Source organism: Theobroma cacao, chromosome 10 (assembly GCF_000208745.1).
Source record: "Theobroma cacao cultivar B97-61/B2 chromosome 10, Criollo_cocoa_genome_V2, whole genome shotgun sequence".
NCBI classification, from domain to species: Eukaryota; Viridiplantae; Streptophyta; class Magnoliopsida; order Malvales; family Malvaceae; genus Theobroma; species Theobroma cacao.
The window spans coordinates 10,588,457-10,604,965 of NC_030859.1; the positions used below are offsets into that span (position 1 = coordinate 10,588,457).

At 33.5% G+C, this 16,509-nt stretch overlaps 1 protein-coding gene across 3 annotated transcripts; it reads left to right on the forward strand.

Annotated features, from left to right (window-relative positions):
* On the forward strand, nt 2,632–7,300 carry LOC18586740 (putative pentatricopeptide repeat-containing protein At3g08820). 3 transcript variants are annotated; one of them, XM_018128948.1, is made up of 3 exons: nt 2,632–5,216; nt 5,401–5,674; nt 6,276–7,300. In XM_018128948.1, exon 1 carries the CDS (start codon nt 3,127–3,129, stop codon nt 5,191–5,193), a length of 2,067 nt encoding a protein of 688 aa, XP_017984437.1. In that variant the 5' UTR covers nt 2,632–3,126; the 3' UTR covers nt 5,194–5,216; nt 5,401–5,674; nt 6,276–7,300. The 3 variants fall into 3 exon arrangements, with proteins under 3 accessions (XP_017984437.1, XP_017984436.1, XP_017984438.1); XM_018128947.1 differs by having other exon boundaries at nt 6,775–7,300; XM_018128949.1 differs by having other exon boundaries at nt 5,491–5,674; nt 6,775–7,300.

Sequence of the window (16,509 nt, forward strand, 5' to 3'; positions counted from 1 at the left end):
TATTTCCTTTTACAGATAAGTAAACCTCCAGTGTGCTGTTTAGCATTCCAACACTTACTGCAGTGTAGGTAATTGCACCTTTTAGCCTTCCATTTTGAGTCACTCCGCTGTTAGAGGTTGAGTTGTAGCACTTTGATATTACTATGTAAACAAATATTAGTTTTGATATAAATGAAAATTTGGGGTTTTTGAATTCAATGTATATAATCATGATTTTATGACTTAGAGGTCAAATTGAATTTTTATGCTTATTGTTCAAATCATGATATAAATGTATATGGTTTAAGCATTAATACGGTTTGGTAAATATGTATAGTGATTAACGGGTATTTCCATTAAGCCTTGTTCAGGACTTGGCAGGTCTATCTTGGAGGTCTTAAATGCCGGTAGCGATCAAGGAGCGGTTGTTACAATTCTTTTTTAGATATCATATATACTTTTGGAAAGTATCTTTAAAACCATTTATTTCAAGGCTCAATCATTTCGTTCATAAGATAGCATGGCAATCATATAAAACCATGAACTCAATAAATCATGCTTAGTTTTTATACATAGCAAAATAGTTTGAAAGTGTTGCGTCTACCCACCTCGATTGAGTCGTCAATTGGCATGCGATCGAAACACCAATCCTCACTCTAGCTAAACCCTTGGAGATAGTAATAACACAATTGTAACCACAACTTAGACTATCAAGCTCAAATTTGAAGGTTGGACTATCATTAACCAAACCAAATCTATGTTAATCTAACTTATAGACTAGTTAATCCACTGTTTGTGTAATATAAATGATTTGTAGACTTTAAACTATTATTCCCTTACCTTAGTGAGCTTGTGGGTTAGGAAAACCGATTTGGGCTCAAAACACTTGGAGAGAGAAATGTAAATCTATTGAAAAGCATAAATCAAAAGTTTGAAACCAAGCTTAAAGGGTGCAAAAGCTGGAATCTTTACTTTTGTGTTTTTTAAAATTCAAAACCGACCAAAACCAAGCTTCAATCTTCAAAAATGGAGTTTTCAAGAGCAAGAGAGCTTGAAAGGGGTTTAGAGCTTCTCAAAATGGTTAAGGGTAGCGGACTAAGGTTGAATACGAGGTATCTTAATTAAGTAAGTTTTGAGTGAAAAAATACTATTTTATTTTTCTTATTTTTCTAAAAACGACGTCAAATATCGATAATTTTGAAAGAGTATCAACCACGATAGTTACTCATTCAATTCATGTCTAACTTTTTAAAAAACACATAAAAAATACAATAAACTTCACCTTTACTTTTTATGATTTAATTTTTTTTTCTCAACTAGCATCTTATGAATAAATTCTATAACCGTTACATCAAGATAAATTCATTGTTGGTTAAGAACTTTAGTTTGAACTGTTTTCATGAAGAGTTCAAGGTGGTGAAAGGCATTTGCAAGTCTCATGGCCACATCACAGAGGCGTCAATTACACTTGAATTCTTATGTTATATTAGTTTAGTTTATTTATTTTTCTTGATTTATATATCCTTTTGTTTCTTTACCAAATATTGGTTTCTTTATTTGATATTTCTGACTTAGTTTTAGCAATAGATGTTTAAGCTTTGGATTTATGTTTATAAATTGGAACTAAAACCTGTTACATTTCAATATTAACTTGGATTTGCATTTTTCCAAACTGAGAAAGATTCCATGCACAAAAGGCAAACATTCTCATACTTGTTAACTTTACCCATTAACAAAAACTTCATTTATATATGTCTAATAAGTGAAAAAAAATAATAGAGACTTTAGTAGCAGCATCAAAAGGCTATTTGAATTAAAAATCTAGATATTAAACAGAACAATAAATTTGTTCTGTGGATTAGTGGTTATTTTTCAATGAATTTTTGACAGAATTTTCCGACAAAATCGTTGTGGTTGGAAATCCAATGGCAAAAATTTAATTTTTAATTAGGGAAATTACTTTTCGATTGAAATTTTCATTGGAATGTAATTTCTCATCAATTTTAGAAGGAATATTCGGTAAGAAACTTGTAACATTTTTTATTTTCCAAATTATAGCTTCCCTTTCCCCCACCCCAACTCCCCAAAATCCCTAAACACAGACTTTTCCCTTCCTTCCTCCTTGCCCTTGCCGTTGCTAACCATGCTGAAACCATGATGGTTTTTTTTTTCTTTTGTTTTGTGAAAGTATATATTTTAATTTGGACAATTATTTCTCAATAAATATTTTCATGAGACTGTAATTTTCTCATCAAAATTTGCTCCATTCTTTTTCAAAGTATGGTGATTGCTGATAGTTAATATTTTGACAAGAACCTTTAGACCTCTCCCCGTCAAAGAACAAATCTTAGTGATGAATTGGGATAATTGGGTCATGCTATTCTTTTGCCTAAAGCTATGATGGCAATTAATTACCAAGTTTTTATTGGAAAGTTAGAGGTCAGATCTTTGTCTTAGCGAATGCCTATTTTTTCTCCAGTCAGCCTTCACTCTTGTCATGCCATTGCTTGTTGGGTTGGGAAATGCTTTAGAGCAATGATAAAAAGAGGTATAAAGCATAAGGCTTGTTTACTCTGTCTTTTAATCCACTGCCTCAGAAAAGATAAAAAAGAAATAAAAGTAAAATTTTCCTCTTCCGTTTGTCAAGTTCAAGGTGCACCCATCCATTTAGAAATCCTATTTTCTTATATTTGTTTTCAGGCTTATCATGAACACCATCCATTTAGGAGTAGGCTAGGCTATGGCTATGGCTATGGCTATGGACAATTGATGCATGAGGATCCTTTTGCACAGTTGAGGCACTTGGGATGTTGGACCTCTTTGGCAAACCTCCCAAAACCAATTCAATTGGAGTTTATTCAATAATTAAATAATGAAAGTGCTTGAAATAACGTCCAGGGACCTATACAGCATATCAGCATGCCACCTCTAGACCATAGTCCATGCAGAGCTACGTCTCCATGCAAGTTTTGCACTGCTATAGTCCTCTCTAAGCTGAATAATCCTTCGTGCATCTTTCTGGAAGATGAAAGCATCTAATTAATTGGATAAAGTTTAATTTATGACTCGTGTTCATAAGTTACATTCGTATTTGGCAGGTATCAATCAGATTGACATAAGTCAGACAAGGGGTGCAAAACCATAGCCATGTTAAGCACCCTCAACTCAGCAACTTCATCGTGTTCGACAGTTACAGAGATCACGAAACGCATCCTTGGAGGCTTCACATCCGTCAGACACCTCAAGCATGTTCACGCTGCGCTTTTCCGTCTTGGGCTTCACCAACACAACTATCTTCTCAACATCATCTTGAAAGCTACCTTTCATTTTGGTCAAACCAATTATGCTTGTCTTATCTTCAATCAAACTAAGCAACCCAACATTTATCTCTGGAACACAATGATTCAGGGCCTTGTTTCCGGCGATTGCTTTCTCGAAGCTGCGCAATTTTATGCTTCTATGCGTAGCCAAGGCTTCTTGCCCAACAGTTTCACATTTCCTTTTGTTCTCAAGGCTTATGCCAGGCTTTTGGATTTGCAGTTGGGTATCAGAATCCATGCCCTCGTTGTCAAACTAGGCTTTGATTGTGATATCTTTGTTAAGACCAGTTTGCTCTGTTTGTACGCAAAATGCGGATGTTTGGATCGCGCAATTAAGGTGTTTGATGATATTCCAGAGAAGAATGTCGTTTCTTGGACAGCCATGATTAGTGGGTACATTGATGTTGGACGGTACAGAGAAGCGGTTAATATGTTTAGTAAGTTGTTAGAGATGGGTTTGAGGCCTGATAGTTTCAGCCTTGTTAGAGTTCTGGCAGCTTGTGCTCACTTAGGGGATTTGAATAGTGGAGAGTGGATTGACAGATCTATAACACAGTTTGGATTGAGCAGAGATGTGTTTGTCGCAACCTCTGTAGTGGATATGTATGCTAAGTGTGGAAACATGGAGAAAGCGCGCCTTGCCTTTGACGGGATTCCTGAGAAGGATATAGTTACTTGGAGCACAATGATTCAAGGTTATGCATCTAATGGACTCCCAAAAGAAGCACTAGACCTCTTCTTCCAAATGCAGAAAGAGAAATTGGCACCTGATTGTTATGTTATGGTCGGAGTTCTTTCTGCTTGTGCTAGATTAGGAGCTCTAGAATTAGGGGACTGGGCTAGCAAGTTAATGGACAGAGCTCAGTTTTTGTCTAACCCTGTACTAGGTACTGCATTAATTGATATGTTTGCAAAATGTGGGAGCATAGCTCAAGCTTTTGAAATCTTTAAGAGGATGAAGGAGAAAGATCTCGTAGTTTGGAATGCTGCAATATCTGGGCTTGCGATGAATGGACATGTTAAAGCTGCATTTGGTCTTTTTAGCCAAATGGAAAAATCAGGTGTTCTACCTAATGGGAACACTTTCATTGGCTTGCTTTGTTGCTGTACTCATGTTGGTCTGGTTGATGATGGTCACCGGTATTTTGATAGCATGAGTCGTGTCTTTTCTTTGACTCCTACTATTGAGCATTATGGGTGCATGGTGGATCTTCTAGGCCGTGCAGGTTTGTTAGATGAAGCTCATCAGTTGATCAAAAATATGCCGATGGAGGCCAATTCTATTGTTTGGGGAGCCTTGCTGGGTGGATGTAGACTGCACAAGGATACCCAGTTAGTGGAACATGTACTAAAGAAACTCATTGAGTTAGAACCATGGAATTCAGGAAATTATGTCCTCTTATCAAACATATATTCAGCAAGTCATAAATGGAATGATGCTGCAAAAATTAGGTCAATCATGAATGAGAGAGGAATACAAAAAGTACCAGGATACAGTTGGATTGAAGTAAATGGGGTTGTTCATGAATTCCTTGTGGGTGATAAATCTCATCCCTTGTCCGAAATGATATACACAAAACTTGGTGAATTGGCCAAGGAACTTAAAGCAGCTGGTTATGTTCCAACCACAGAATATGTGTTGTTTGACATAGAAGAGGAAGAAAAAGAGCATTTTCTTGGTTGCCATAGTGAGAAGCTGGCCATTGCATTTGGTTTAATCAGCACTGCTCCAACAGATGTAATTCGAGTTGTTAAAAACCTTCGTGTATGTGGTGATTGTCATGAGGTCATAAAGCTTTTTTCAAGGGTTACAGGAAGAGAGATAATTGTTAGGGATAATAACAGATTTCATCATTTCATCGGCGGTTCATGCTCTTGTGGAGACTATTGGTGAAATCAAATATAAACAAATCACAGGTAAGTGATAAATAAGCATAGACTTTGTCAATTTTGCTATACTCTCATCTCATATTATTGCAAAATTGAATATTATTTTTGTCGTACATTGGTGAGATGGAAATTCCAATGAGCATCAAAGTTATCTCTCTATTAAAATCTTAATTGCTTTATTCTTTTCTTAACTTTTCCAATTGCATGGCAGGTGTGTGCTGATTCTTCTCCATCAATACTGTTATACCAGTGTTGAAACTTGAAACTGAAATGCACATCATGTGTTTATGTCCGTCATCAGTTGAAGCATGGTCTATGAGCAGAATCCCTTATACATCAAGAATGGAGGTTTCCCTTCTTTCTAAGATTCTGGAGAGCAGTAGCAGAAGATTCTTTTTGGTTTTAGAAGCTTTAGTGCAAAAGTTTGCAAGCTTATGCGCTGGAGCATTTTGGAAATGGAAGATTCTTTCGTTGATTTATACATGGTAAGTGATTGGGCAAACCCTATACTCCTTGCTACTGTTTATTGTGTTATGGATTCTACCTATACTACATTATTTGGTTCCATCATTGGACAATGGTTGGACAGCATCGTATATATAAAGGCTTGCTTTAGATGCTTTCTTAACATTAATATTTCAAATCAGTTGCCATGTAAATCCTTGCAATAAACTTCTTGTGCAGCAGTTAATCAAATGATTCCTTTGAGCACGAACAACATATATATAGGGATGCATAATCATCCAAATTTTCCAGGAGGTTAAATTTTGCTGAATTTATATGAGTAGTATTCTTTTCATGTTATTAACGGCATAACCTTGACTACGTCATGGCTACCTATACTGCAGCATGAGAAAAAGTCTCTTAATTTTAAGTTGAAGAAATTTCCCATATATGTTGTTGTCAGTAAGTGCCACAACATATCCTATATATTTGATTGGCGAAATAATTTCATCAGTGATCATCTGCAGAAATCTTTCTTAAAGATGTAAAATTACATATTAATCTGACAAATGTATTTCATTAAGCCAGTTTGACCAGCTGCTAAGCAAAAAATTTAAACTGACAAAAAGATCAGCTACTCAGTTCTATTGGCAGGTTCTCTAACTTTGGTTGGCAGCTCAGAAGCTCTGTATAATTTCTGGAAGTGCTGTGATGGCCTCATTGGTATTCTCAGCCATACAAGTTAACAAGTCTGACAGCGGTCATCTTGCTAGTGATACTGACAAATCATCTTTGAAGCTGTTGTTGCTATTTCCACATTTGGTGGGACCACCTTAATTATAGAGCATGTTGAATGCATAAACTGCTTTCTTGATAACTAATGCGGGGAAGTGTAATATGCATTGTTAAACTTAAAAAGAAGGGTTGGAATTTGTTTCCCCCAATAATTCATCTTTAAATTGATTATCTATACCAAAAATTTAGTCTGAAGTGTCCTTTGTTTTTCCTATTCTGGTGTGTCATTAAAAATCTGAAGGAAAAGAATTGTGAAAAATCAGGTATCATATGACAGGCACTCCTTGTTGTGTTCTTTTGGTTTTTCTATCTGTTGGTTGATGTTGTTTTCTTTATTGCCTTCCAGGACTGGGCAGCGGTAACATCAGAAAGCATCCAGATTTACTGACAAAGATAAATTCTATCATCTCATTGATATAACCTGCAAGCTAGTTGTGCTTCTTGTTATTGGCTTCACTGTTTAATTTTTTTGGAGCAATATTGGCTCCATATCAGCTTTATATCACTGAACACATCTCTTATGACCGCACCAAGGTGGATAATTTTATTTGGTTGGCTGGACTATTGGCTTTTTATGCATTTGTACGCCATGTCTTCCGTCATTAGGTGAAAGCAGCCTGAGGAGGACAAATGAATTTCACCAATTGATACAAAAGAGACCATATCTCCTATGGAAAGAGCAAAGTTTTTCATGATGTGCAAAATTCAGCATTATTAAGAAACTCTGCCTAGTGATTAAAGGTCTTCGAGCTTCATTATTTTGATGCATGGAGAGTGTGTTTAAAAGCAAGAGCATAGTGCTTCCTGCAGTTGGTTTGACATTGTTGTAATTCACAGTCCCAGGTGACTATCTAGCGATTCTCTTTGATTCAGCTCCTGAAGTGTCATTCTGGCCAAAAAATAAAAACAATCTCCTCTAGTTACAAATAAAAACCATGTGTGATTTACTTAATTGGGATTCTTTCTGAAAGTTATTGGTGGCCGACCTGAAATGTTGAGTGTTTTAGGTTGTGAAAATGGGAAGAGGTTGACAATCATAATGCTTTAAAATCAAAAGATGGTCGTCTGTCAAGTTTTCTACTTGAGAAATTTTCTTCATCTCAGAACAATCTTTCGATTTAGTTTATTGTTCTCTAGTATATCTTAAGAACAATCTTTGGATTTAGCTTATAATCCTCAAAGTGACAACTCAATGCTTTGAATCTTTGATGATGGCAGCCTTGGAACTGGAAGCAGAGGCATACCTTCATATGTTATGGGAGATGCATGCAGCCATGCAGGACAGGCACCTCGATTGGAAAAAGCTGCAATAGTTGTTACCTTGTCTTGCAACTTGTCAAGAACATATTCTAACACTTAGAAGACAGCTATATTCAAGTGGGTTGCTAGATCACTTGTCAAGAAAGAAAAGGATCTTGTCTCTGTGACAAGGTGGATAGCTAATAAATGATCTTAAAAAAAGGAAACTAACGTGTGAGTCACAAAGATTCTGCGAGTGAATACAAAAAGAGAACAAACTAAAGGGAAGAGTTTTCACACAAATTTATATCTTTAACATAAACATGAATTTTGAGGTAGACACACTTTCTTATCAAATCCTTGCAAAACTGAGTTGTCATAAACCAATTAATTTTATTATTGAAATCAATGTTTCGTAAGCATATAACTTGGAAGGAAAGGCTAAACATGTATACCAAACTTTCAGAAAAATTAAGGAAGTTGTATTGTACTTTGGGCATCAAATCCTCTCTAAGGGATAACGATACTTAGCCGTTAAACCCATGGTGGATGTTCCACTGTCAATTCACACATATTGCTGAAACTACTTTTCCAGGTCAGCTCATATATTCAAGGTTCTCACTAGAGTTCAGCCGTATAAAATCATGCAATCAATCATTCAAAATATATAACTCAACTTGAGATTTGGAACTTATTTTTTCTATCAACTTACCGTACTCAACTTATACCTTAGAATCTAATCCATCCATCAATCCTTTGTTTCCAAACATAACAAAAAATCACAAAAGATACATAAATCAATGACAATGATAATATGCAGTCTACATGTATGCTCTGAATGAATGTGATCTTGGCCCATGTTTGGGATTAAAAATTGGTTTGCATCCAATAGTCTTAAGACTGTCATGTGAAGACATCAATATTTTCACTTGAGTGTGTTTTACACTATGGGATTGGAAAATGGGTTTACAATGTTTAAATATGGCAAAACGGCTTTAGGTTGCATCATTTTAATATTTAACCTAATTATTGATAAATTATTCAAAGGCTAGGCAGTTAAGCACAATGCATATTCTAATTTGTGCTATTACTAGCCCAATTAGGAAAAAGTAATTGAATCAGTTTGAAATGGACTCCTAGGGGGTACCTTCTTGTCACAATGTATCTTAAGTTCCTTCAATATATTATGACATTGGTCTATGCAGATTTATAAATTAGATTATTAATAACATTTGTAAAGGGAAACTTGTGACAATGCAATTATACTTGTTCTGAATGATTTATCCTGCATCTCTCTTGCACAAATAATTTCCACTAGAGTTTGCAAGAGTGAAAGTTAGAAGTCATAGTATTAGTAAGATAGAACACTATCTCTCTCCTTTTTTTTTTTTTTGGGATAATTGGAATAAAACATTATCAGTAGTATTATTATGAGCATACCTTTAAGTTGACAATGTCAAATAGGGTTTCATGTCATGAGTGGAGACATGTTGACTTGGAAAATGATCAGAGATATAAATTATATGGTTTTGGAAAAGATTATACCCTTATTAAAAATGTTTACCTTTTTTCTATTAGAGAATGTTCACAATTGATATTTAACTGAAATATGCATAGCTGTTGTTGGTTTTAGAACAATTATACTCTTATTAGAGAGTGTAAACATATAAAAATTGATATTGAACTGAAATATCCATAGTTTGCATAGATATCTAATTTGAAACAGAATAAACGTAAACAACAATCCATGATGTCTTAAAATGCATGATTTACAGTTTACACTTGAGCATTCTTATAGGGCATGGTTTAATAAACAAATTCCACCAAAGAACTAATCACATTTGTTGATTTGTTGCATCAAGATGATAAAATCGCAAAAGTGATAAAAATTTCTAAACAAAATAGATAAATGAAATCAAATGAGCAAATAACTTAATCCATCTAACTAATTAATATACTTATCGTATTAATGAATTAAACACATAAGAGAACTTATTCTTACTTTTTTTTCCAGACATGTAGTCTAATATGAAGATTTGTAAAGAAGAACAATATTGGTGGTTCATTTTAAAGAAAATTTGTATCGACATTTGAATGACAAAGCAAGCGAAATGACAAGATTTTCCCATGAAAAGACAAACAGTAAGGTAACATCCAAACAACTGATTCCATTTTAAACAAAGAAACCATCACTAAGTCAGTTATTCCATGAATTTGGGCAATAAAAAATTTTGCAATCTCTATGAAGGTCCCAAGTCTCCCTCAATAGATCAGAGTATCTCCATTCCTTAACCATAGCAAATTTTGTAATAAGTTATACCTTTACGTTGTTTCTTGAGTAGTCTACTATCTTGACGACCCATTTAAGGCGACTTATATATTATTACTAAAATGGAATATACACAGCTAACATTTCTCAAATTTAGATCTCTGAGAGAGAAACCAAACAAATAGAACACGCAGTGAAGAATCACCAACCCTTTGCAAAACAAAAAGCAAGATATAAGAACAAGGTATAGCGGTACAGTCAATATCTTGTGATATCTTTTCTGATGACTTAAGTGTTAATTATGTAGCCTAAAGGTTGTTTTGCAACATTTATATGGAACAAAAATGTCTGTCTAAAAACTTAGTAGAATGTTCTTATAAAAGGAATTCTTCCAAAGTTTGGATTTCCGTTGGACCAGTTCATAACAATCATTTTGAAAGTTGAAATATGCTAACCACGTAGGTTTCCTTTCTCTTGTTTGTTGAAGAAGGGATTTTACGATCAAAGAGAGGGAAGTTGTATGAGATTCTCACTAATCTAAGGATGACTGAAAGCACATATCCTATCAATATTTGCACCAGCAAATAAAATGCATACATTCAAACAAAAAAAAGAAAAAAAGGTTACATGGATCTAAGCAAATTACAAGTACTGATAGAAAGTAGGATACATACCATTTCTATGGGGCATAAAGCATAAGCAACAGGTGTCCCACCATAATTGAAAGCTTCTGATCCTTTCCTTTAAGAGAAAACATCAAAGATTTAAATTTAAGCAACATGAGATAACATCTCTTAGCTTGAAAAAAAAATTATTATAATAGATAGAAACTGAAGTATAAAACATACAACATAGGTTTTAGTGAGAATGTAAGAGTAGCAACACTTTGTAGCTTGATGGATGTATTAAGTCCGAGATAATAGAAAATCTGTCACTGACTTGTGCAGGTAGATATAGTTACAAAAAAGATGAAGCAATTTCTAAATTAAAAGCTTGCTTGCTATATACAAACTTATGGAGATTGTCAAGAACCACAACATTTCCATTGTCATTCATGTAAGAAATATATAACATATTTTGCATGCAATGTTGTCATCCAAGAACCTAGGTAATATTGAGTAACCAGTTTCTATTTATGCATCAAGTGAGCTGATTATCGAGGAACTCAGGGAAGACACCTTTACATTAAGAACAATTTGGTTGATAAAAGTAATATCAAATAACTCCAATCACAAGCAAAAGAATACTAGATATGAGCCCTAGGCATTACCAAATAAAACTTCCATAACTAAATATAATAGCAGATATAATCCCATATAGATGCGCCATTTCAACAAAAGTAATCGAGTACATAAGAAAAGAAATTTTGCTACATTCGGAGGTAGACCAATGCTATCTTCCTCAAGTTTAATTTTCACACCCTAGCCTATCACAAGAAAGATTATATCAAAGTTAGACAGCCATTTTTTGATTTACAACAAAGACAAGAGGCTTATGAAAAACTTAGATCACCACGACTGAAATGTAATTGTCAGCTCAATCCAAACCTTTGATTCCATCATTTGTAACTGTTGGTCCCAATAATATGTGCTAGAGGGGGGGTGAATAGCACAAATCGGCTCTTGATAAGATGAGAAACTAATTTCCAGCACAAAAAAAATAAAAATAGAGTAGACAATGCACAATAATTTAGAGTGGTTCGGTCCAAGACCTACATCTACTACCTTGATTATTCAACTAAGGATTTTCTAAACCAAATCACTAAAAACAGTGGAATTCACAAGCTTCCACAAAGCTTTTACAATGGCTTTTTGTAGGCTTAGCCACAACCTTTAGCAATGGTTTTTCACAGGATCAACCAAAACCCAAAGTGGTTTTTCAAGGCTCAACCACAACCTTTTACACTAGTTTTTCACGAGCTAAACTAAAACCCAAAGTGGTTTTTCAAAGGGTCAACCACAACCTACAACAATGGTTTTTACCGGGATCAACCAAAACCCAAAGTGGTTTTTCAAAAGCTTAACCACAACTTATAACAATGGTTTTTACTAGGATCAACCAAAACCCAACAACCAACTTTTCTAGACTAAGTTGGAACCTTTACACTCAATCAAGCAATCCAAACTTGAATAAATCCCTTAGAGTGACTCGCTCACTCTAAGTGTACAAGAAGAGAAGAAATAAAGAAGTACCTATGATCACTTACTTGATCTAGATGGTACAAGATGAAGTGCTGAACTCTATTACAAAGATTGACGTTTAAGTGCAGTAAGGTGCAGAGAAGATTTTTTGGTTTTTCAACTTTATATCATTTGGAAGCCTTCAATTCTCTCAAAAACGGATATCTAACCATTGGAAGACCCTTTTATACTTGGAGAAACAACTTTGATGGCAATTTGACAGTTTATGGCCGTTGGAAACAGTTGAGGATGAGTTCTAGCCGTTAATTTGTCTTGTAGTGCTCTGGTTCAAATTGCAGACAGAGAGTTCTTAGTCGACTAACTTGGTCGACTAAGTTGGTTCTATTTTAGGTTGCAGATTCTAGTAGAGAGCAGTTAATCAACTAACTTGGTTGACTAAGTTGGTTCTGTTTCTCAAACTCTTCAGTCCGCCATTTCTCCAATTTGAAACTTTGATCAACCAACATTCTTCCTTGTTTCACCAATAAGCTTCCTCTTTGTTAGACAGTTACATCTTGTTGATTTTATCCCTCTTTTTCTTTCAAAAATACTCTTTGAAAAGTTAATAAATTAATTTTATATATTAATTTCCTGCACACTCAAGTAAAGGTATTAGACACAAATGAATAGGAATATTTTGCTATCATCAAAAACATATAGAGTCAACATTCTCTTTCTCTTATTTTTGATGATGACAAAACACTCCTAGATTAAAAGTGCAATGTCTATGTTCAATATGAATGCTTTAAATCTTTATGCATAATGAGTTGCTCCCCCTTAGTCAATGCATCTATTTTTCTTTAAAGATTTGCAATAAACTATTTATCATATCCATAACAGCTAAACAAGATATACAATGCCCACAGTAGCTAAGCAAGATATATTGAATATCCATAATAACTAGCACATAATATTCAATAAAATCCTAACTAAGCATCACACATATAAATTAAACATGAAGTCCATTAAACTCTTATTAACCTCTTCTTCCTTCTCTCCTTTTTCTTTTTCATCATTAAACAAGATATTCAAAACTCCCCCTTAATGAGTGCATCAAGATTTTCCTTTAAATCTTTAAATCAACCTTTAATGAATGAGAATCGTAAGCACTCATACACCTAAGTCATACAAGCTTATAAATATAGTTCAATAACTTTAAGAGTTAAGCTTGTGTCTATGTAAGAACAAATGTATGGGAGTTAAATCATTTCAAGAAATTGTCAAGGATTATTTAAATAATGTTCAAGCAAATTTGATCATTTTGTCATAATAAAAACTATAATAATTTTAAAGCTAACAATCTCCCCCTTTTTGATATGACAAAACTATAAGCATAATTTGCATTTGAAATGATTTTAAAATCTCCCCCTCAACATATGCATAAAATTAAATTTGCTCATAAACCTTCTCCCCCTTTTTGTTATATAAAAAAGAGTAAAAAGAGTGAGCATTAAACACTTAAGCTCAATAAATAATGGTTAGCAGAATCCATCAAGAATATAAGCATTAAGACCATGAATATGTAACCATAAAGTCACCAAGTCATCATATATATGCACTTATCCACATGAATATCTACTATAAGCAAAATGTGCGCATAACAATTATGAAGTCTAACAAAGATGATCATAAAGATGTTCAATAAGCACATAACCCATGTTTGAACTCCAATACCAAGTGTTAAAGCTCAATATACCAATTGATCGATATAAGTAAAATCTCCCTCTTTGTAAAAACACAATATCAATTATGAGGGATGGAATCATTTTAAAGCTCATTATATCAATCGGTAAAGCACTAGTAAAGACTTCCCATATCACTAAGCATTTCAAGCATATCAACTTCAAGGCTCAAAACATTTAAGAAAGATATGATCAATTTAAAGCTCAAGAGAGAAGAGACAATTATAAAGCTTGATGCTAATTTTAAAGCTAGACACTAATTGAGAAAACTTAAAGCTTGATACCAATTATGCATTTCAACATTCAAGTTTAAGTGAGAAGCAATATAAGGCACAATATCTATTTTGGTGTTTAGAAAGATGTTACAGGTACCGAAGAACACCAAATGTTGAATCTCACCAAACCTTGTTGTTGAAGATCTTAATTCCTTATGATATCAAGGACAATGATTGACTCCCCCTTAAGAAATCATAAGCTCAACACAAATTGTTAGAGATCCTTAATAGATCAAGTATTAAGAGAGAAATCATGAGCCTAGAATAAATGAGCATTCATATGGATATTCAATTTATTTCCTTAATACTCAAGTATTCATGGAATCAAAAAAATATGAGCATTTGAATAGATGTTCAACATATGCATCACATACTCATATTTTCAAGAAGTATTTGCCAAGTAGTTCCTAAGCATGTCTAAGGTATCATTAGTCTTCAAGCACTATTCTCAATTATCATCAAGTATTATCAATTATCATCAAACATTCATTATTTATTCCCAATATCAATCAGCCAAGAAGTTTCACTCAAGTATTTCCAGGAAATTCCCTAATTCATATACAAAAATAGCAACTCAAGGAGAAATTAAAAAATATCATCATTAAGCATTCTTGGCAAGTATTCTTTCAAATCATTTTCAAGCGATCATTCATCCAAGTCATTTTAAGGCAAGCATTGCAAGATGTATTCTCCAAATTATATATGAAATTGTAAATGCAAGGAGAACTTTTTTTAAAAAAGGCATATCATTATTAATGAAGCATGACTAAGGCATTTTGCATTTATTGTAATCATGTATGAGAGTTATGATCAAATAAGCACAAACATGGTTACAAGAAATAACATGGCTATGTTCCTTAATCATGATTCCAATTTTGTTCATCAAAATGCAAGCATGAGTTCAATATAGACATATACCCATTGAAAAGATATGCAACCATTGAAGTTCAAGGTACATGCAATTTCTCAATAATTCATGATTCATGAGTGATATTAATTGCTATAGGATATTGAAAGCAAAGCACTCAATTCATGAATATATTCAAAGTGAACGTTCAATCATCAATAAATATCAATTATCAAGATTCAAGAAAGAGATATTTAATCAAAGCACATTAGGCATTCACTGCTAACTAAAGCTGTAGCCCATATTTTATTTAACATGTCAAGTTGTTTATGGTGACCTATAAGCCAAAGTTGGATGCACACAAAATCTTTAGATCATGTAAACGTTAAGGCTCAATGAAGACATAGTTAACATTTAAATGCATATTCAAAGTAAATTTCAACTATGTCAACTCACAATATATGCCATGATCAAACTTGACAATTAAATTCATATTCAAATGCATAGCTCAAGTCAAGTTTTAGATTTCAAACCTTAAGGTCAAGCATAAGGAAAAATCATATAAGCATATGTCTTGACCAATATAGTAGATGAACCAAAAATATTTTCATTAAGTTTGATGAGTTCATCTTAATCAAGTTTGTATGCATAATCAAGAAATCAATTTTGAAACAATCATTTAAGCACAAATGTAAAATATATTTCAAGAATGTTCCTAGATTAGCATTTGAACATTTCAATTTTCATGAGAAGATTTTTTCTATATAAGCACATGAAAATCCAATTGAATTAGCAAATTCAATCATTGACGAACAATCTCTCATATTTCTATTTTGTCATTGTAAATACATGAGAATTTATGGAATCAATATGAGTGTCATGCTTGGGAATAGATAGATTTAAGCAATCAAGAAAGTTTTCCCATTTTTCAACAAATGTTACAAGTTCAAGAACATGTACTTGCACCAAATGATCATGAGAGTATAGATAATGCATGTTTTTAAGAGTCAAGAATCATCTTTGACAAGGAAATTAAGGGTAGAAAATATTGCAAGGACAAGAAGTAATGTAAGGAGACATTTTGGAACTCAAAACCTATCCATTTTGGCTTTAGAGCATTCAAGAGTCAACTACATATCGTTGGGGTCCACTTTTTATCATTCCAGGAGCATTGTTTGCATTTTGTTCTCCAATAGTCGACTAGCAATGTTGAAGAGTCCATTATGCTTGATTCCTGCATATTGAAAAGCTAGAAAAAGGTGTAAAACATGCAATGTTCTAAGGCATAATGATATCAAAACATGGCTTTGTGTGAGAACAATTTAGAATTTCATTTCAACCATGTTTAGAACATCATTTTGGACATGTATGATCAAAGATCTTTCAAGAAAAACATGTGAACTCAAATTTTGGCTTTTATTACTCATTGTTCACAAGTGTTAAAAAGTTAAAATGCTCATTTGAAGAATCATGCCTTTAATATGCTTAAACATGTTCAATTTTCATCATGATGCATGAATATGACTTATAAAATGTGCAACAAGCATTTAAACAATGTTTAAGCATAATAAGCATCAAATTTAACATTT